Source organism: Corella eumyota, chromosome 2 (genome assembly GCF_963082875.1).
Source record: "Corella eumyota chromosome 2, kaCorEumy4.1, whole genome shotgun sequence".
Classification (NCBI taxonomy): Eukaryota; Metazoa; Chordata; class Ascidiacea; order Phlebobranchia; family Corellidae; genus Corella; species Corella eumyota.
The window spans coordinates 7,839,884-7,863,210 of record NC_137491.1 but is presented as its reverse complement, the minus strand read 5'-3'; the positions used below and the strand labels follow the sequence as shown (position 1 = coordinate 7,863,210).

The window sequence follows — 23,327 nt, the reverse complement described above, 5'->3', positions numbered from 1 at the left end:
TAAAATTTACTATAATTTATATCCCAATATCACCAACTTAAAACTGGGTTAAATATTAATTTTTGTATGTATTATATATATAAATGCTTGTTTGTTTATTAAAAATCAAAGGTTTGTAATATTCCTAGTTAATGTTTATGCATATCTTTTTTTATATATAAAAATTTATGTTAAAAATAATCAAATATTTTCGAACCATATTTTATTTATCAAATAAATCTAGTTTTTTTTATTATTACAAGTGCTTACTTAAGCTATGTATACAATTTTGTATCATTGAAAGGTCGTGGCAGTTAGCTCAGTGCGAAAGGCCCACAACTCTCAGTACTGAGTTCCGAGGTTTGGTTTCCAACTTAGACTCCTCAAAATAATCAACTTACCAATTTTTTGTATTTTGCGTACATAGGGCCGATCATATGATCACGTGACCTAGCACACTAGTAAAAAAGTTTTTAAAAAAAAAAGTTATTTTTTTAAATCAAAAGATAACTATACCAATAAAACCGCACTTTTCTAACAGCCGTGCTTGCAAATTTTTTTTAGCAAACATTAATATTTCCGAGAGTTATGACAAATTTATGACATTGATTTTTAAATTTTTTTAGAACTGTTTTGGTATAACTAATGCTCAAGATAAAGAAATTATCGAAAATAATTAAAAGAACAAAAAAAAATTTTTTTATTTTGCGTACATTGAATTGTTCGCGCGACCTTTTGACCTAATTAAACCCAAAATAAAAATTACCTTAAACTTTTGTTTTACTCAAAATTTTCGCGAAATGTTTTATATTGAATGTTAGTTAGGCCAATGCGCGTCTAATAAAATACAAAATTTTAGGTTTAAAGATTTCATAAATTTTTAATAAAAGTTTCATAAATTTTATGAATATTAATATTTTTGAAAAATGTTTTGTAAACACGGTAATTGGACCTGTGCGGTTCTAACACAACAATTATTTTTCGATTTAAAATTTTTTATTTTTATTTTTCAAATTTGTATGCAATATCATTGGTTAAAAATATCACGTGACCTAATTAAACCCAAAATAAAAATTACCTCAAACTTTTGTTTTACTCAAAATTTTCGCGAAATGTTTTATCTTGAATGTTAGTTAGGCCAATGCGCGTCTAATAAAATACAAAATTTTAGGTTTTGAGATTTCACTAATTTTTAATAAAAGTTTCATAACTTTTATGAATATTAATACTTTTGAAAAATATTTTGTGAACACGGTAATTGGACCTGTGCGGTTCTAACACAACAATTATTTTTCGATTTAAAATTTTTAATTTTTTTTCAAAAAATTTGTATGTAATATCATTGGCCAAAAATATCACGTGACCTAATTAAACCCAAAATAAAAATTACCTCAAACTTTTGTTTTACTGAAAATTTTTGCGAAATGTTTTATCTTGAATGTTAGTTAGGCCAATGTGCGTCTAATAAAATACAAAATTTTAGGTTTTAAGATTTCATAAATTTTTAATAAAAGTTCCATAACTTTTATGAATATTAATATTTTCGAAAAATATTTTGTAAACACGGTAATTGGACCTGTGCGGTTCTAACACAACAATTATTTTTCGATTTAAAATTTTTAATTGTTTTTTAAAAAATTTGTATGCAATCTCATTGGTCAAAAATATCACGTGACCTAATTACGCCCAAAATAAAAAGTATCTCAAACTTTTGTTTTACTCAAAATTTTTGCAAAATGTTTTATCTTGAATGTTAGTTAGGCCAATGCGCGCCTAATTAATAATAAAATTTCAGATTTTGAGATTTCATAAATTTTTAATAAAATTTTCATAACTTTTATGAATATAAATATTTTGTAAACACGGTAATTGGACCTGTGCGGTTCTAACACAACAATTATTTTTCGATTTAAAATTTTTTTATTTTTTTTCAAAAAATTTGTATGTAATATCATTGGCCAAAAATATCACGTGACCTAATTAAACCCAAAATAAAAATTACCTCAAACTTTTGTTTTACTGAAAATTTTCGCAAAACGTTTTATCTTGAATGTTAGTTAGGCCAATGCGCGCCTAATTAAATATAAAATTTCAGATTTTGAGATTTCATAAATTTTTAATAAAAGTTTCATAACTTTTATGAATATTAATATTTTGTAAACACGGTAATTGGACCTGTGCGGTTCTAACACAACAATTATTTTTCGATTTAAAATTTTTTTATTTGTTTTCAAAAAATTTGTATGCAATATCATTGGCCAAAAATATCACGTGACCTAATTAAACCCAAAATAAAAATTACCTCAAACTTTTGTTTTACTGAAAATTTTCGCAAAATGTTTTATCTTGAATGTTAGTTAGGCCAATGCGCGCCTAATTAAATATAAAATTTCAGATTTTGAGATTTCATAAATTTTTAATAAAAGTTTCATAACTTTTATGAATATTAATATTTTCGAAAAATATTTTGTAAACACGGTAATTGGACCTGTGCGGTTCTAACACAACAATTATTTTTCGATTTAAAATTTTTAATTGTTTTTCAAAAAATTTGTATGCAATCTCATTGGTCAAAAATATCACGTGACCTAATTACGACCAAAATAAAAATTATCTCAAACTTTTGTTTAACTCAAAATTTTTGCAAAATGTTTTATTTTGAATGTTAGTTAGGCCAATGCGGGCCTAATTAAATATAAAATTTCAGATTTTGAGATTTCATAAATTTTTAATAAAAATTTCATAACTTTTATGAATATTAATATTTTCGAAAATATTTTGTAAACACGGTAATTGGACCTGTGCAGCTCTAACACAACAATTATTTTTCGATTTAAAATTTTTTATTTTTTTTTTTTAAATTTGTATGCAATATCATTGGCCAAAAACATCACGTGACCTAATTAAACCCAAAATAAAAATTACCTCAAACTTTTGTTTTACTGAAAATTTTCGCGAAATGATTTATCTTGAATGTTAGTTAGGCCAATGTGCGTCTAATAAAATACAAAATTTTAGGTTTTAAGATTTCATAAATTTTTAATAAAAGTTTCATAACTTTTATGAATATTAATATTTTAAAAAAATATTTTATAAACACGGTAATTGAACCTGTGCGGTTCTAACACAACAATTATTTTTCGATTTAAAATTTTTTATTTTTTTTCAAAAAATTTGTATGCAATATCATTGGCCAAAAATATCACGTGACCTAATTAAACCCAAAATAAAAATTACCTCAAACTTTTGTTTTACTGAAAATTTTCGCGAAATGTTTTATCTTGAATGTTAGTTAGGCCAATGCGCGTCTAATAAAATACAAAATTTTAGGTTTTGAGATTTCATAAATTTTTAATAAAAGTTTCATAACTTTTATGAATATTAATATTTTCGAAAATATTTTGTAAACACGGTAATTGGACCTGTGCAGCTCTAACACAACAATTATTTTTCGATTTAAAATTTTTTATTTTTTTTTTAAAAATTTGTATGCAATATCATTGGCCAAAAATATCACGTGAACTAATTAAACCCAAAATAAAAATTACCTCAAACTTTTGTTTTATGTTTTATCTTGAATGTTAGTTAGGCCAATGCGCGTCTAATAAAATACAAAATTTTAGGTTTTGAGATTTCATAAATTTTTAATAAAAATTTCATAACTTTTATGAATATTAATATTTTCGAAAATATTTTGTAAACACGGTAATTGGACCTGTGCGGCTCTAACACAACAATTATTTTTTGATTTAAAATTTTTAATTTTTTTTTTAAAAATTTGTATGCAATAAAATTGGCCAAAAATATCACGTGACCTAATTAAACCCAAAATAAAAATTACCTTAAACTTTTGTTTTACTCAAAATTTTTGCGAAATGTTTTATCTTGAATGTTAGTTAGGCCAATGCGCGTCTAATAAAATACAAAATTTTAGGTTTTGAGATTTCATAAATTTTTAATAAAAATTTCATAACTTTTATGAATATTAATATTTTCGAAAATATTTTGTAAACACGGTAATTGGACCTGTGCGGCTCTAACACAACAATTATTTTTCGATTTAAAATTTTTAATTTTTTTTTTTTAAATTTGTATGCAATAAAATTGGCCAAAAATATCACGTGACCTAATTAAACCCAAAATAAAAATTACCTCAAACTTTTGTTTTACTGAAAATTTTCGCGAAATGCTTTATCTTGAATGTTAGTTAGGCCAATGTGCGTCTAATAAAATACAAAATTTTAGGTTTTGAGATTTCATAAATTTTTAATAAAAGTTTCATAACTTTTATGAATATTAATATTTAAAAAAAATATTTTGTAAACACGGTAATTGAACCTGTGCGGTTCTAACACAACAATTATTTTTCAATTTAAAATTTTTTATTTTTTAAAAAAATTTGTATGCAATATCATTGGCCAAAAATATCACGTGACCTAATGAAAACCAAAATAAAAATTACCTCAAACTTTTGTTTTACTGAAAATTTTCGCAAAATGTTTTATCTTAAATGTTAGTTAGGCCAATGCGCGTGTAATAAAATACAAAATTTTAGGTTTTAAGATTTCATAAATTTTTAATAAAAGTTTCATAACTTTTATGAATATTAATATTTTCGAAAAATATTTTGTAAACACGGTAATTGGACCTGTGCGGTTCTAACACAACAATTATTTTTCGATTTAAAATTTTTTATTTTTTTTTTTTAAATTTGTATGCAATATCATTGGCCAAAAATATCACGTGACCTAATTAAACCCAAAATAAAAATTACCTCAAACTTTTGTTTTACTGAAAATTTTCGCAAAATGTTTTATCTTGAATGTTAGTTAGGCCAATGCGCGTCTAATAAAATAAAAAAATTTAGGTTTTGAGATTTCATAAATTTTTAATAAAAGTATCATAACTTTTATGAATATTAATATTTTCGAAAAATGTTATATAAACACGGTAATCGGACCTGTGCGGTTCTAACACAACAATTATTTTTCGATTTAAAATTTTTAATTTTTTTTTAAAAAATTTGTATGCAATATCATTGGCCAAAAATATCACGTGACCTAATCAAAACTAAAATAAAAATTACCTCAAACTTTTGTTTTCCTGAAAATTTTCGCGAAATGTTTTATCTTGAATGCTAGTTAGGCCAATGCGCGTCTAATAAAATACAAAATTTTAGGTTTTAAGATTTCATAAATTTTGAATAAAAGTTTCATAATTTTTTTAAATATTAATATTTTTGAAAAATATTTCGTAAACACGTTAATTGAACCCGTGCAGTTCTAACGGAACAATTGTTTTTTGATTAAAATTATTTTTATTTTTTTTTTAAATTTATATGCAATATCATTGGCCAAAAATATCACGTGACCTAATTAAACCCAAAATAAAAATTACCTCAAACTTTTGTTTTACTGAAAATTTTCGCAAAATGTTTTATCTTGAATGTTAGTTAGGCCAATGCGCGTCTAATAAAATAAAAAAATTTAGGTTTTGAGATTTCATAAATTTTTAATAAAAGTATCATAACTTTTATGAATATTAATATTTTCGAAAAATGTTATATTAACACGGTAATCGGACCTGTGCGGTTCTAACACAACAATTATTTTTCGATTTAAAATTTTTAATTTTTTTTTAAAAAATTTGTATGCAATATCATTGGCCAAAAATATCACGTGACCTAATCAAAACTAAAATAAAAATTACCTCAAACTTTTGTTTTCCTGAAAATTTTCGCGAAATGTTTTATCTTGAATGCTAGTTAGGCCAATGCGCGTCTAATAAAATACAAAATTTTAGGTTTTAAGATTTCATAAATGTTGAATAAAAGTTTCATAATTTTTTTAAATATTAATATTTTTGAAAAATATTTCGTAAACACGTTAATTGAACCCGTGCAGTTCTAACGGAACAATTGTTTTTTGATTAAAATTATTTTTATTTTTTTTTTAAATTTATATGAAATATCTTTGGCCAAAAATATCACGTGACCTAATTTAACTCAGAAAAGAATTAGCTGGAACCTTTGTTTTACTGAAAATTTTTTCAAAACTTTTGATCTTGAATGTTGGTTAGGCCAATGTGCGTCTAATAAAATATAAAATTTTAGGTTTTAAGATTTTATCAATTTTTAATAAAAGTGTCATAACTTTTATAAATATTAATATTTTTAAAAGATATTTTGTAAACACGTTAATTGGATCTGTACAGTTTTAACAGAACAATTATTTTTCGATTTAAAATTTTTAATTTTTTTCAAAAAATTTATATGCAATATTCTTGGCCAAAAATATCACGTGACCTAATTAAACCCAGAATAAAAATTAGCTGAAACTTTTGTTTTACTGAAAATTTTTGCTAAATGTTTTATCTTGAATGTTAGTTAGGCCAATGCGCGTCATTATTATATTATAATTTAGTAAATATTTTTTTTTAATTTTTCGAAAAAATCTAAATATCTCTCCTGTTTATATCTATGCTATGTAATTATATGCTTGTATGTAATTGTATGCTTATATGTAACTTTGCAAAAAAATTCAACAAGTAACAACTTTGTCTAACAAATTTTGGGTTTAATAATGTTTCTGCTAATATTTTGACCCAGTATTTGAATTTAAGAAACATGGTTTTAATTAAATTATTATTTTTAAATTTTACGAATATACGATTTTTAAAAATTTCGAATAACCCTTTCAAAATTTTGTTTTTTAGTGATTTTTAAAACTAGCGTTCGTTAGGTAGATTGCAAGGTATTTAAAAAAATTAAAAAAATAAATTAAATTACAGGCCAGTATGTACAAAAGCATTGACATTTAGCGTCATTGCCGGTCATTTGTTACAGCGCTACTCAATGCGATAGAAGTCCCGAATTCTCGATTTTCTTTTTTGAATTTTCGTATTAGTACATTTCGTACAGATCCTGCGTTAACACAGTAGAGTAACAGCAAAAACAATCCTTGCAATCCATTAACAATTGCACTGATCAACATTAGTACGACTGAAGTCTGATTGTTGCCGACACCTAATAAAACAATAATTAATAAAGGAATTACGGTGCATTACTAAAGTATGTTACATAATCTACTTGAAATACAGCATATTTACGCTTACCAACAAAAAAACCCAAGATCCATGGAATTCCAAGTATCGGAATTAAAGTCACCACTGCTTTTAATGTTGCTTTCATCTCAGTATTGTCGTCCACTCTCTTCTTACCAGGTGCCTGGCAACTTGGCTGAAGTTGACTTTCTTGTGATGTCATGATGTAAACAACAAAGGCCACGCGAATCAGAATAAGAGTGTTCAGCAAAATAATCAAGCCTATAGGACAAGCAAGGGAAAAAAGAAATATTTTGTAGCTAAGCCAGCACGTGTTGTAGTGAGGTGTAAAACCAGTTGAAATTTCAAGCGGAGTGTTTCTACTCATGTATGAGTTGTGTTGAAAGCCAATACATGCTGATACAGCTACGATACCGGCAGGTAGCACCCAACCGACAAGTGCGTAAAAATGATTCATCTTAGTTTGATTTATGCCAGCATACCTCAATGAATGGCTTGATGTTTTAAAAGCCAGAGTAACTCCTTCCAAAAACATCCAAAATCCTGCAAAACAATTCTATTGAAGTATTTGTTCAAGCATTCCTATATAATAACATTTCAAACAAACAAAAATTTACCATTTAACCACGTCAAATATTTTACACTTACCGGTCGACAATACAAAGAAGTGCGTCAAAACAGCCGAAAATTTGCAAGAAGTCGGATTTATTAATGCAAAGTCATGAAGTAAGGTTGATAAATGAAGTAGCATAAGAGCTGAGCATAGACCTACTTGTATAAAAGTTCGACCTCCCTTAATGCTCTTACGATATCGAACTAAAATAGTGATTGTAATAAATAGGCTAACCACTGTAATAGATTCGGCGATTTGTGATGTTATCTGCAGGAAATATATAAACCATTATTGGTAATTTTTTAAGTTTATGCAAAAACCTTAAATATTATAATTTTTAAAATGTGGAAAAAAAATACAAAAACGTTTTTTTCTTGGTAGTATGTTATAAAAATGGCTTACTTTTACTGATGGTGGTATTAAAATTACTGTGGCCGAAAAAAGTGCAACAAATACCGTTGTGTGGTTGCAATTACAAGTGACCGAATCTTGTTCAATAATTGTTTTGCAGCCTTTTTGGGAATATTTAGCTAATGTCACATCCACGAACGAGCATTTATAAGATGCTTGAGTAACTATTTTTCCAGCTAGGTTTTCCTTAAGATTTTGAATTTGCTTGTTAGCTTGGATTTCATTTTCGGTGTTAAAACGCATTTTGACTTTCAGTGGTGAACTTACATTGTAAACTTTAACGCTCACATGTGGTAATGTTACTGGTAAAATGTCAATGATTACAAGTCGACCTTCAAATGTATTAAAATCGGGAACTTGAATCAGTTGTTGCATTTTCTTCAAGGGAAAATATAATTGGGATGCAACTACTTTTCCCTTAATTGGAAAAGTTAAAGGCTTTATTACTAGTTCTATATCAACGTTCGAAAAATTAGATTTAAAATCGTACTTCCAAGCATTTCCTACAACATGTTGTGCGGATACAGTGGGACTGTCCCTTAAACATGGATTTGATATATTGTGATACGAAAATTCGGATATCTCGAGCAGAAGACGTTCCGCCTCTTCTACTTGAGAAATAATATTCTTTTCGGGCAAACTAGATCCATTTAATATGTTGTTAAACTGATTTGTTTCTTGACAAACTTTGTTAGCGGCTGAAAAAATAAGTTAAGTTTTAGCTGATTAAAAATTATAGAAAAAAATTAAGTAATATAAAAAATAATACACGTCAGTTTAAAAAAATACAATTTTTTGGTACTAGTACCTAAAATCGTTTTACATACTGTACCTAAAATACTTGATATTGCCGAAGTTGTGCCTGGTGTTTGTTCTTTACCATTTGTCTTTTTTGGTGTTGTTACTGGTTCTCTACCATTATAGAGTGATGTTGTTTTTATTGTTGTTGCTGGTGCCTTACTGTTATTTATTGTTGTTGTTTTTACAGTTGTTGTTTCTGGTTGTTCTCCATTTGTTGTTTTTGTTGTTGTTGTTGCTGGAGCTCTACCACTATTTAATGTTGTTGTTGTTGGTGCTCTACCATTATTCAATGTTGTTGTTTTTACAGTTGTTGTAACTGGTTCTCTTTCGTTTGTTGTTTTTATTGTTGCTGTTGCTGGTTCTCTTTCATTATTTAATGTCGTTGTTTTTATTGTTGTTGTTGCTGGTGTTCTGCCATTATTTAGTGTTGTTGTTTTTATTGTTGTTGTTGCTGGTTCTCTTCCATTTGTTGTTTTAATTGTTGTTGTTGCTGGTGCTCTACCAATATTTAATGTTGTTGTTTTTATTGTTGTTGCTGCTGGTGCTCTACCATTATTTAGTGTCGTTGTTTTTATTGTTGTTGTTGCTGGTGTTCTACCATTATTTAATGTTGTTGTTGCTAGTGCTATACCATTTGTTGTTTTTATTGTTGTTGTTGCTGGTGCTCTACCATTATTTAATGTTGTTGTTTTTATTGTTGTTGTTTCTGGTGCTCTACCATTATTTAATGTCGTTGTTTTTATTATTGTTGTTACTGGTTCTCTACCATTATTTAATGTTGTTGTTTTTGTTGTTGATGTAGCTGGTTCTCTTCCATTTGTTGTTTTTGTTGTTGTTGTTGCTGGTGCTCTACCATTATTTAATGTCGTTGTTTGTATTGTTGTTGTTGCTGGTGCTCTACCATTATTAAATGTCGTTGTTTTTATTGTTGTTGTTGCTGGTGCTCTACCATTATTTAGTGTCGTTGTTTTTATTGTTGTTGTTGCTGGTGCTCTACCATTATTTAATGTCGTTGTTTTTATTGTTGTTGTTGCTGGTGCTCTACCATTATTTAGTGTCGTTGTTTTTATTGTTGTTGTTGCTGGTGCTCTACCATTATTTAGGGTCGTTGTTTTTATTGTTGTTGTTGCTGGTGCTCCACCATTATTTAATGTTGTTGTTTTTATTGTTGTTGTTGCTGGTGCTCTACCATTATTTAATGTCGTTGTTTTTATTGTTGTTGCTGGTGCTCTACCATTATTTAATGTCGTTGTTTTTATTGTTGTTGTTGCTGGTGCTCTACCATTATTTAATGTTGTTGTTCTTAATTGTTGAACGTTGCCTTGAAAAGTGTTTCCAGTAGCATCTAAAGTATTAAAGCTATTGATTTGCGCATTCAGACACGGAAACCCTGTAGAAAAATTTTTTTTTTAGGTCGGGTTCCAGAAACGAAAAAGACAATTATTAAAATAATGCTAATTTTTAATCAAACAATTTTAAGCAAGAAGATTTGTTAAGGTTTTAAGTTTACCTATGAGCAACAGAGTAATCATCAACCGCACAACGTAGTTTTTCACTAAAAACATTTTTTTTAATCCTACAACTTGTAATATCATTTAGGTAAAATTTACAATGCTCTGTCACTGTTTGCTTAATATTACTAAATACTGTCTACACCTTTGTTGAAAATTATTAATATGTCATTCTCGTTCGACTTTTAGCAAGCGGCCCATTAGAAAGGTAAAGGCGATTGAACACTAATGGGGGTCAACATTGTTAATTAAAATAGTGACGTAGGAACTGTCTACGTAAATGTTTTAAGTTCATTTATTTCGGTCGTTTGAAATGTCCATTAAAACTAATTGCGTGATATTATCAATAAATCCCAATTGCAATAAATAGAGCAGTTGTGAATCTATTTTTTCCGACAAGGAACGAAGTAAATTACATTTAAGTTATTATAAACACACGACCGTTATTTCATTACAATTTTTTAATGTACGATATGTTTATTTACATATAAAACAATAAAATCAGTTAAAATATATCAAGTACACTTCGTATACAATGCATTTTTAGTGTTATTTGACATAAACCTAAAATAACTCCGTTTAATTCTGAAGTTAGTAAAAACGGCAAAACTAAATAAAATTGCACTTTCTTTAAAATTCTAAAACAAACGCTTTGGTGTGGAATAGCGGTAAAAAAAAGCAAAAACATTATTAGTATATGCTAAAAACGATGTTTCGATTATATGATTATATCATGTAAGGAGTACACTAATTACAGTGATGATTTAGTATAAGCCAATTACAATTTTACAAAACATTTTTGGTTTAAAATCCCTTCATGTTTTATTACTGTTATAAAAATATATAAAAGCAACAGCATAAAAAACAAGTATATATATAACTTGTAACATTTTTTTAAACATAATTGTAAAATCATATTTTTTATTTTCAATTCAGTGTTAAAAGATTCCAGACATCCAATTTATGTATTTTAAGCTTCCTGGTTAGATTGTGTGTCGTAGAGAAGTGGAGTTTTTTCACTGAAGTCCTCAAATTTTCTTTCTTCTTCTTCTTCGACGTTGGTTGAAAGATTGGGAGGAGCAGATGATGTAAGACACGGGATAGGAATGAGGTTGTTGTAAACTCCAGTTCCTCCAATTAAAATCACAAATCCAATAACCTTGATAAATAATAAAATTTTATAAAGTTGCAAAAATATTACAGTATTGAGTATAAATAAAAAAATACAAAAATATGTTTTTTAATTTTTCAAAATGTTACATCTTCTTAGAATTAAAAAAGTTACCTGTAGATACTGGAATTCTTCCCACTGCACAGCAAGACTGACTCCCCATATAACTAAGGTACGAATACTGTCCAATACCATTCTAAACAAATTTGTATTTATGCTACAAGCCCTTAGTTAAAAGTTTTATTTTTTAATTCTAAACAAGTTAAAATATAAAAAGAAATCATTTGGGATAAAATAGGCATAAATAGGCGTGATTAGATATTCTTTCTAAAGACAGGAATATTTTACCTAACAACTTTAATATTTAAAATATTCTACAACTAAAACTTTTTTAGACATGTACTTACACATTTGAAATTATATCAAATTTATTAAATTTAATTTTATTCAACCCTTTGCCCATTAAATAGTAATTTCAACTTTTATTAAGATTCAACTACATGTAAAACCAGTATTTTTAGTTAACTTTTATACTAAGATAAACTTAACCGATTTTCTAAATAATAACCTTGTAGTTGCACTTAGTTCTTTGGTGACACTGATTCCGAAGAAGTTAAAGAAGGCAATGCTGCAAATGCTGCCTAATTGAGCAATAGCAAGAGTCGAGTTTTGTCCGATTTGACTTAAACCGTCGATCGCATCTTCCAATACACCCCGTGGGTTTCCACTGAACTCCCCTGCTGGAATGTAGTACATTGGAATAAGGAGTACACCAAGAATTGTCATTCCAAAAAATCCTGAAAAATAAGATTTTAATTTAAAAAATAATCCTTAACAATTACGTTGGAATCTTGTCAAGCATATAGTTTCAAACCTCATAAAACCCCTTTGGCAATTTTTAACATTTACAGGTATTTATATATATTTTCCTATTGGGTGTTTTGAATTGTTTTTTTAAATTATTATGAACCTACGATGCATAATCCCACATAAAGTCAATTTTAAAACCAAAAAGGAAATGACGTTATAAATTACAGTTCAATAATAATTAATCTTTTAAATTTACCAAACATGAAATGCAAAACTCGAAACAAACTAATTTTTAATAAACTTTTATTAAAAAACTTAAATCAAAAAACAAACCAACTAATTAAAATTTTATATTCTTCAAACAAAAATGTGGTAATCAGTTGTAAAAATGTTATAGTTGTAATAAAACCCTTAAACACAATAGATCACATGAGTCATAAATTTCTTTACGAATAACATGTAAAGTGCTAGTCTTGGCACTTAAAATTACAAATCATTTATTAGGAAGCCCAGAAGTTGCTATTCAGCACTTTTGTTGCCAAATTAACACAAAAAAACGTGACTTTGGTAAGAATAATTCCAAAAAAGTCTTATGACATTTAAAGTGTTAATTAAACTAAATGTATGGCATTAATTAAAACAGTTTATAAGTTTGTTAATATAAATTTTACAGTAACCCCTATTTAACAGATTATTGTGTACACACATTAAGCTGAATTTATTTAATATAAATGTATTTACCTTCCCAACCAACAGCCTGCAAGGGATGAATATCTTTTCCGTTTACAAATTTTTCTTCAACAACCATCTGAACAGCACTTATAACTTGAGCAACCAATATAATTAAATCTCCTAAAATATCAACATAAAGTTTCAAAATTTTTAATGCATACTTTTATTTGTAGGCTAACTAATGTTAAAGAAATAAATTCATTAAAGAGCATTGCATAAATTATTTATTACACAAAAATTAGTTGTATTAAAATGTATAAAAAGTTTTGTTTTTATTTAAAATATCTGTAAATTTATTCTATCACAGAAACAGGACAGTGTGTACCTGTAATAATTTCATTGATTCCATATCCTTCGCTTGGGTTATTGAAAGCAATGTCAGAGACTCCCACTAAAGTAAGACCAACAATAACCATAGCAATTCCAAGCCAAGATTTATTTGTAATGGATCGCCTCAGAAAAGCAACAGATAAAAGAGCAGTAAAAACAATAATGGCACCTCGCAGCATTTGAAAGCTTGATGCATAGGTGTAGTTTAATCCAATGTACCTAAAATTTATGTTTCAGTAAAGTAAACTAACGTATATGAATAGTATCAGCCAAAAATAAAATTTACAATTGTGAATAAAAATGCACAAAATTCAAATACAGATGTTTTTATAGCCTTAAAATATACCTATAAGTTTTTAACTTTTTTAAATATAATAATAATTATTTTAATTAAAATTGATTTGAAGCCTAATAATCTTACATTAGGGACGTCCCTGTCATATCACAAGTAGCAGGACCCAAAAATAAAAACGGACTAAAATTTTGGTTTCCCATGTTAATGTCTTCTGGGTGGCTTTTATATTTTCGCTTCCGGTAAAAATACATAATTTGGAATACAATAATACATGAAAATTCACCGATAAACATACAAACAGCCTAAAAATTAAAAGGATTATATATATTATTTAGGTTTTACATTTTACAAATAACAAAATATTATGTGAGTAAATAAATAGGGCTATTAAAAATAATAAAATTGCTTTTATTTTTACCCAACAAAAGATAAACCATGACTATGCCAAAAATGGTTACAAAATTTAAATTAAGTAGCCTATATGCTATATATACAAAACATATTTACAAATGTGAATCACAATCATATTTAGGTAACATAACATTTAAAATAAAAACTGCTTACCTGAAGAAAAGGATGTTGAAAAGCATGCCCCGACCCAGGAGGTTTACAACTTTCATCTTCAAAGGTGGCATCAGATCCATGTGCACACTGTTTGTCAGCCCATCTACATTAAAAAATGGGTTAACTTTGTGTTTAATGATATTTTAATAAACAACAAAAAAAAATTATATATTTTAATGCTGACACACTTTGGCAAATAACCGCTACATACAAAAAAGAATTTTTTAAATTTAATTGCCTACTAAAAAATGTCTTACTTTGTTGCAAGAGTGTTTATAGATCCCGTTATCACCATTCCCACGGCAATTGCAAGCTGATATGGTGACCACATTTTTGTTTTTCTTTTTAACACTGATTAAAAAAAAATAAAAAAATAAAAACCTGCAAAAAAACACGTTTATATTTTATTTTAATTCAATGCAGAACCCCAGCCTGCCAGCTTAAGCTAACTATGTATTAAATTGTAAACCTTTTATAAACAGACAACGAATGAAAAATTTTTTTAATACAAATTACTTAATATATATGTCATCTCTGCGGGTAAAATTAATGTTTCTAAAACAAAAAAAAAACTTTTTTTTAATTTTAATAAAAAAGTTCCGTTTTACTACAAAGAACAAACATGAACGAATTTTAGCAAGCGTAACAAAAAAATATTGGTCACATGAACTAACCGAAGCGTATCCAACAACAACTACAAAAGGATTTTTTTTATCCTCAAAGACAACGGTAGGTATATGAAAATATTTTTATTATATCTAAAAATATCTCTTAAATTTACTTTAGAAACTGGGTAGAAAGCAGTTCCAAGTCATTTTGGCTGTAATAATGTTTTACAATCACTAGTCATCATTTTTTTAACTTTTTAATGTTCTATAATAAAGAAGCACGATTTTTAGCCTATTTATATTAGTTACACGACTAGTACCCTTTAACTCGAGTAAAAATATTGTTAATTTTGATCATAAATTCTACCAGAAGCCACTTAATACACTTGGATCCTTGAATTACCTAGTCTTAAACATTTTAAATAACACATTAAAAATCGAAATTATTTTATTGTTAAAACAACAACACAACAGAGCAGTACAATGTTCAAAAAGATTTATTTTGCTTGTATACATCAAGTTAAGTTATAAATAGTTTCTATGCAAACTATCTAGAGAGAAAATATTTAAAAAAACAACAAAATATTATAAAAACACACAGATGTGAACTTAAACAAGTTAAAAAATTTATCTCGTGAAAGAACGAATATGTTTTCCGCGGGGTTTTCCATAACCTCGCCCTCTACGTGTTCCTGACCACGATTTTCCTTGGTTAGAGTAAGATCCTCGTCCCACTATTTTCGGGGAAGGTTTTGACCACCCTCTGCCTCTAGTAGACAAGCCACTCTGCGAAAATGCCCGCGAGTGTCCTCCCCAAGACGAAATTTCGGATTTGTTAGTTTTAAACCCCTCGCGTGGTGAGAAACCGAGACGACTGGTAATTGAAGTTCTGTTTCCACGGAATCGGTCGTTACTTCGACCTCGAATATTCACTGGTGATGATTTTGAGCGAAATTTACTCGAGTTTTCGCTCGAAGTCGGGCTGTTGTAACTACCTCGTGAAAATCGAAAGTCTCCTCGGCCCCGTCCTCGTCCACCCCTACCGCGTCCCCTTGGAGTAAACTCTCGCTTGAATGTTTGCAAGGGGGGTCGTCGTTGGGACGTGACAGGCGGTGGTGGGGGCGATTTAAAGTTTCCTTCACGCTCGTTTTTCTGTTGTTCCTCGTCAGCTGCAAGAAAATCATCAACATGCATAGATGGAGGTCGGCTTGTGTTTTGTTTTCGATGACGGAATAAATCAAATGGACGATTTATCGGGTTACCACGACCACGCCCTCGACATGTTCGCTGTTGGGTTACCAATAGACCATGTGATCTTTTCATAAATGTTAATGTTTTTCCCATCCTAGCAGTATAGCTTTCAAGTTTTTGTTGTCTGCGCAGCAGTGCAGCCTCTGATTCTTCGTCATTGTGTTGAAGTCCGGAAGATTTTGCAACTTTTAAAATTTCCTCCTCAAGATTGTACCCTGGGCAAAACTTCTCAGCAGTTGCTATCAGGTCACACTGCACAACTCGTTCGTCTTTTGCATTGAGCAACAACGTTTTTTGGTTTTTAGAAAAACTTGGTCCTGTTATCGAAAGTCTTGTTTGAAGAAAGGAATCATCAGTTCCCAATCGAAACACTTCTCGGTTTTTGAATTGTTCCGTTAGAGAAATATTTGTAAATTCGACAACTTCGCTTTGTTTTACAGGAATATCTTCACTTATAATAACATTAAAACCTTGATTGTATGAAGACAAACTGTCAATTACAGACTCCAGAATTTCAACATTTGGTTGAAAGAATTTACCAGAAATAAGTGATTGTTTTACTCTGTTTTCCAGATCTTTTAATGGCATCCCATCATCCTTACACAATATTCCCTTTAATTGAGAATTATTAAAAGGTCTCGTCTTTGTTTTATTGGATATAGTTAGCATATCAAGTAGCTGAGTAAGGTTGTACATGGCAGAGATACAGTTAGTGTCTGTAGCATCATAGATTTTGTTTAAATTCTCTACACCAGCGTGTAAACCCTCTGGGTTATTCTGAAGTTCTTGAAGCACGAATAAGCATGTTGAACTAAAATTAAAAAAGGAAAAATATTAAAAAAGTTTTTTTGGTGTTAAACAATCTGCTAATAGGTTACCAAGATATTTTATAAAGCTGGTTTAAATCAAAGGGGATTTTATAAGGCATGTATGTTTAAAAAACTTACCTTTGAGAAACCAGAATATTTAAAACATTAAAAGCTCTATCACATACAAGTGGAGAGCTATGGAAAAGCTGTACAAAAGCAAGAACCGTGATCGCTTTTACATGATCAGAGGGTGGTAAGTTACTTGTTATTTTCTTCTCATTATTGTTGCTTTGTGTTAACATGGTTATACTACAATCTACAACAACTGAAGCAAGAAGTAAAATTGAAGCCGCAGCTTCCGTAGGTGTTTCAAGGTTTGTTGCATACAACCAAGTATCCATTATTCCAGGTACATTGTCATACATCATTGTTATAAAAGTGGCTTTGCCAGCAGGCAGGGACACAATGTAAGAAAAAGTGGTGATAGCTGTCATCTGCTCTGGTGAAAGCATTAGTTCCTTTTCTGTGGATATCTCATCAGCGATTGGATCAATGTCGTCAGTGATAACAGTGCTGACTAACAGAGGTGCAACATCCTCAACATATTTCGATATCACAGAGGATGCTAAGTCAGGCGCCAAGTCGATAATTTGTTGAATAATGATCACAACAAGTTTAATCATTGGACCAGATGTCGATGATGACAGAGGCACTAAAATTGAACAAATGTGATCAAGATGTGGTTTAATTATGGAACTCCACATGGTACAAGCTGCCAATGCAGTTTCACGCACATTTTCTGGAGGATTGTCAGGTGTAATTATTGGAAGTGGTAGGGGTAAGAGCTGAGATAACAGAGTTGTAGCAGATAAAAAATTATCACATCGGCTCTCAGCAAATATTAACAGCTCAGCAATAACAGATGTTGCGCGTTTGTTGTCTGTTGTGGGATACGAGAAAAACAAAGCCAGAATTAAAACCACTTTGTCAGTGATTTCATCCAACAAAACAGCATTTGTATGTTTTAACATTAGATAGCTATCTGAATACATCGCAACCAAAACTTTAGTAATTTTTTCGCTATTTGCCATTTTGCTATCCACAGAAGCATCAAGTAAAAATGAGAGCATGAGATAAAATAAATGACAAGATGCTTTGATTAGCGATGCAATTAGGTTGTGTAGTGTCAAAGGTAAAGCACATGTGACAGCATGGATTCCCTTGCAAGCATATTGAAGGCATTGATGTAGATCTGACATAAGAGTCAATAAAACACTGAAGCCTCCAACTGAAAACATTTTAGCAATTCTGCTTCGAATTGTTTGTGTGTCTGTTAACATATAACATTTAAAATAACTATTGCAATTAATATTCACATAAGGTGTTTTAGGATATGTTAAACTAAGTATATATACAATCTATTTTTACGGTAAAATTTTTGCATATAAATAAAGTACAAACTACCCACCTCCTGAGCAAATATGACAAAGTAATCGCAGAGAAGAACAGATAACTGGTCCAATACTGATAAATGCTGAAGGTTCAAGATTAGCTGATTCCATCTGCACAAAAAATAATGACAATGCAAAAATACAGATTGTTTAGTATATAAAAATGCCATTGTTTCAAGATTTTACTATGGTTTTTAAAAAATTTACCTTTATAAGTTCAATAAGTTTTTCAATGTCCGCTTCAGTACCACATAACTCCTTAATATCCAAGGGTTTTAACCACAGACTAATGTCCTCAGATTTTGCAATAACATGAGATGTAGACAAGCATGCCCGTCGCAAATCCTTGATATGTTTGTAGATAAACTTAATGTCATCAGAACGTTGTAACAACATCAGTAGGAGCGAACTGGCATAGTGGTTTACTGCCACCCGGTGGTAAGTTTTCGGTGGTCCTTTATCTGTTTTTGCGAAAGTCAAATCTAAACCATAAAGAGTAAATATTAATAATACATCAACCAACTGTGACCCAACCAAGCGCTCATAACAAACACACTACAGCATGAAGTAAGCTGGGAATTTTAAGTAAATTTAATATTAGAAAATATAAATTAACAAAAAAAGTTTAGTTTACCTCCAGTGTCTTTGTCATTCTCATCATTTGTTTCTTCCTCTTTTACTACATTTGCATCCAACTTTTCCTCCACAACTGGATCGGGATCACTTAGTTTTGCGGGAAACCATAAACATCTTATAACACCTATTTAAATGATAATATTACGACATGTCATTTTACTCTAGTAATTAAAGTTTGATAAGTAACACTAACAATGGTAATAAAAGTTTGGTACAAACCGGAGATATGGTCATCCATTGACAAAACTTTGCTAACAAAATTTTTCCCAAAGGCCGGGTAAGTCAGAGAGAAAAGAATCTTAAAAGTATGAACTAATTCCTCATCTACTGCATCGCATTCTGCACCTGACTCCAACATACTAGCTATATGATCCACTGCCCACATTGTCTGCACATAAAAGGCTAGTTTGGTTCCAAGGTAGCCAGGAGTTCCTGAAGAAATTAAAGATGTTTTTTGATTCAAAATCAAACTTTACTGGATATTTACTTTATGTATTGATAAAAAACATAAAAAAGATACTAAAAATCTTTTATTTCAGATACAAAATTTAATTTACCGGGTGTTTCAACATCTAAATGTGTTGATGCCTTTAAAAGATGTTGCACTAAATTTAACACCATGTCAGAGTTGATAACAAGATACAACAACCCTTTTTGTGTGCTCATAAGTTGTTCAAAAAAATCACTGCAGGCTTTAAATAGTTGATAATGTCCCGACACCACAGGAAGGGTCAGTAGGGCTTGGATAGAAACAAGAACATCGCAGCCATCTATGTATCTATAAAAAGTGTGCAATTCAATATTACGTTAAATTTGTTAACCATAAAAAGCTTTTAACAATTAACATTTAAACTACATTACAGCTAAAATTAAAAATCGTAAAAAGTTCCACTTACAAATTTAATCATCAAAAAAACTACCTGAGTAGTGTAGTGAGCTCTTTGTCATTTCCAGATTCGGTTTTAGTTTGTTTTGAAAGTGGAAACACATGAATGGGTGATTGTTTAATAAATTTACTTGGATCACTAAGAGTTGTTGTAATTTCTTCCACACATCTCGCCAGCTCGCATAATTCCTCATCAGAAACTTTTATGTTTGTGTTCCCGAAAACAGCATCCATGGATACAAAACCACCTTCTTTAACCTAACACAAAATAAGAAAAATTCAATAAAAAAGGGCAAAATTTTTTAAATCTCTTTTATCTTGGGTCTTTAAACTCAACATATATAAATACTTACATCAGGCTCTGTGCTTTTGTTGGATATGCCTTGATTTCCTGAAGTAGTTTGATTGGATGAAATGCTTGATTCTGATTGGTGGGAATTTCTTGCCACACCCATAACCTTTCTCTTTCCACTTTCATTTATAATTCTTAGTTCTAAATTCTGATCAGAAGTAATAGTCTACAAAATTTTAAAAATTATAAATTTTTAATATGGAACTACTGCAGTATTTATTAGCAACAAAATATTTTAATGAAAATACCCTTTGGTCATTTTTTTCCTCTGCGACAGCAACTTCCACCTCCATGACCACATCTTCTTCTTCTTCCTGATCTGCTTCTGACGCTGCAGTTGCGACCTCCTCCTCTTCATTATATTCCTCATCGTCTTCTTCATCCTCCACTTCCTCTTCAACATGTAAATATTCCTCCGGAATTTTCTCCACAACAATTTGTTGAGTAAGAGTTTTAACTCGATGGGTGCACTCATAGATGTGGCATTTATGGGCAAGCTTTCCCAAAGCTGCCACGACACGAGCAACATGATTTTGAAGAGCCAGAGAAATCAAATTCGCATACCCAGTTTTGTTATCTGATTTTTCGTTCAGTTGCACTTGGCTTGTTCCAAACATAAATGAGTTCATGACAGGGGACCAGTTTGTGATTGCGTCTATGCTGTTAATTGCAGCCACTTTTACAGATGAGGCAACGTGCTTGTTACTCAAGATTTCAAACAAACAATCGACCAAACCACAGTCGTACAAAGCTTCAGTAATTTCGAATGTGGTTTCACAAAGCTTTTGAACAAGTTTAATACCAATTTTCATAGCCCGAACATTGATTCCAATTAACTTAGCAAGAGAATTGTTAGGCTGAAGAGCCGTCATTGTCCAACTTATTAGAATTGTGCAGTTGTCAATTTTTTGTTCCCTTGATGCATATAGTAAACATGTTAGTCCATTATCAAGAAGTGGAACTAGCTGCTCCAACTTTGAAACCCAATGTAATTCCTCACCGTTCTTAACTTCACAGATCAACTTTTCCTCACTACTTGCATTTATATTTACTGGGCAAATTTTCAACATGGATTCAATTAACATTTTAAGTTCATCTGCATTTTTGTTGGCTTTTAGAAGTTCTTCATTTTTAATTTCAGTCTCTACTTCTTCAGATTGAAGTTTGTTCGTGAAAATTTCAAATGGCGAAAGTTGAGGAGACCTTCAAAAAAATTTTTAAGCCTGTTTTTAAAAGTGCTTAGTTAAGAAATACAAAAACCAGATTTACTTAATTGATATTGTTGTTTAAAAAATATATTTTAATGAAATACCTGTAAAATGTAAGTGGATACAACTCCATATCAAATGGATTAAAATTCATCATAGAAGGAGGGAGAAGAAGATCTTCTTCTACCATCGCTTCCATGTTCTCCTCCTCCTCACTGATTTCCTCATACTCTTCCTCTTCTCCAACCCACTCCTCCCCGATTTGTCCCTCTGGATGTGAATCTTCATTCTGTCAAGAAATAACTAATTTAAAACAATAAGCGTGGTTATTTAAAAACAATTTTGAACTTGAAAAAAAATATCCTTTAAAAACATATAAACGTGAATATTCATTTGTTAGAATATTTTGCCTATTACTAATGCATAAAATATAAAAATATGTAATCTGAGTTATGTTTAGCAAATACAAAATCACCTTAGAAAACCAAAAACAACAAAAAATACTGGCTTAGTAGTCACCAAAACAAAATATAAACAAGTTTACATTGTTTTTATTACTTGTATGTAACATTTCCAGGCTATCTCAAAAAGAGAGTTTATAGCTTAATCCTTAATTGTACCATTTATTCATTGAGTCAAGATTTTTCTGATTAGTTTTGTATAGAAAATAAATAAGTCAATTTCAGGAAAATAGCAATCACCCACCGCAGTGTTACTTTCGAGTTGATATTGTTCTTCATACTTGTCCAGTTTTTTATCTTTATCAAGAAGTTTATCATTGGGTGGATACATATGATCTTTACTTTGCCAGTTTTCTCCCTCGGATTTATCGCCAAAGTGATTTTGATAATTTTCACCGTTTTCCCCAGAAAAATTGGGGTCGTTTTGATTCGACAAGCTGGCTGGTGTTGGAAGTAAACCCGGCTTCTGAAAGTTTTTCTCGTCATGATAAGGATAGTTGTCATGACTACGGCCTCCACGAAATCCTCTTCCCTCATAACTCGAGTGTCGATTGAAATTGCGCTGATCGTTGTTTATTGTTGACAAATTTTCGTTTCTCTTTTGATTAAAGTTGAAATGAGATGATGGGTGACTAAAATTTGGCCCACCCCGGAAATTATCCATCTTGTGGTCTCTGTTGTCACGACGATAATCCCCACTACTACTAGATGGCAATAGAGATCTGCTATTTCGAGCATCGTTTTCTTTGCGCTCACAAATTGCCTGAATAGCTTGTGTGTCGGAGGCTTCGGCACCAAACACAGCGATGGTAATTGAAGTATACCATCCCGTGCACAAAAGTTTATTAATTGGAAACGTTAAATGTGGCACAACGCTCGTGCGATTTGACTCATTGAAATCGAGAGTACAAAGACTTCCGAAAGTGCTTGTTAAGTCCTTGTTTATGTCGGAAGCAAAAAAGTCCACGCGAAATTGTCCCGGTGCTGTGCTTCCAATTTGTCTACGGACACACAATAAATAAGTACAAGATAGTTACAATCTTATATTATTTTTAAATAACAACTGTTAATACCACAAAATATTTAAACAAAAATTAGTATGCATATGTTAAATCTCTAAAAACTTTGATTGATTATATAATTTTACATGTTATACAATGATTAAAACATGCACTCATTTATAATACCCATCTGCACAAAGTTGATCATGAACACGGACTCCCCTTGGAACAATCTGAATTTCTTCGAGGACAACAGGACAGGAAAAGTCGACAACTGCCCATGTTCCAGAAACGCTTACATCCAATCCTTCTTTCAAGAATGTGTCACAAAACAACAATTTCATATTTTAAACAATTTAACTTTTATTCCTAACTTTTAAACATT

General features: G+C 30.0%; 2 protein-coding genes across 2 annotated transcripts; both read right to left on the bottom strand.

Moving 5' to 3' along the window:
• Positions 1-10,843: 10,843 nt before the first annotated feature.
• Positions 10,844-14,691, bottom strand: LOC145741735 (solute carrier family 35 member F6-like). The gene is made up of 8 exons (XM_082559378.1): positions 14,537-14,691; positions 14,280-14,382; positions 13,842-14,017; positions 13,416-13,639; positions 13,100-13,210; positions 12,117-12,345; positions 11,663-11,744; positions 10,844-11,536 (listed from the first exon to the last, which is right to left on the bottom strand). Exons 1-8 carry the CDS (start codon positions 14,608-14,610, stop codon positions 11,348-11,350), a joined length of 1,188 nt encoding a protein of 395 aa, XP_082415504.1. The 5' UTR covers positions 14,611-14,691; the 3' UTR covers positions 10,844-11,347.
• A 633-nt stretch (positions 14,692-15,324) lies between these two features.
• LOC145743258 (protein virilizer homolog) lies at positions 15,325-23,327 on the bottom strand. Its single transcript, XM_082561179.1, has 13 exons — positions 23,129-23,327; positions 22,186-22,942; positions 21,585-21,769; positions 20,521-21,475; positions 20,274-20,438; positions 19,955-20,178; positions 19,592-19,812; positions 19,254-19,466; positions 19,033-19,158; positions 18,606-18,880; positions 18,416-18,509; positions 17,086-18,277; positions 15,325-16,949 (listed from the first exon to the last, which is right to left on the bottom strand). The coding sequence occupies exons 1-13, from the start codon at positions 23,284-23,286 to the stop codon at positions 15,515-15,517; spliced, it is 6,000 nt and encodes a 1,999-aa protein (XP_082417305.1). The 5' UTR covers positions 23,287-23,327; the 3' UTR covers positions 15,325-15,514.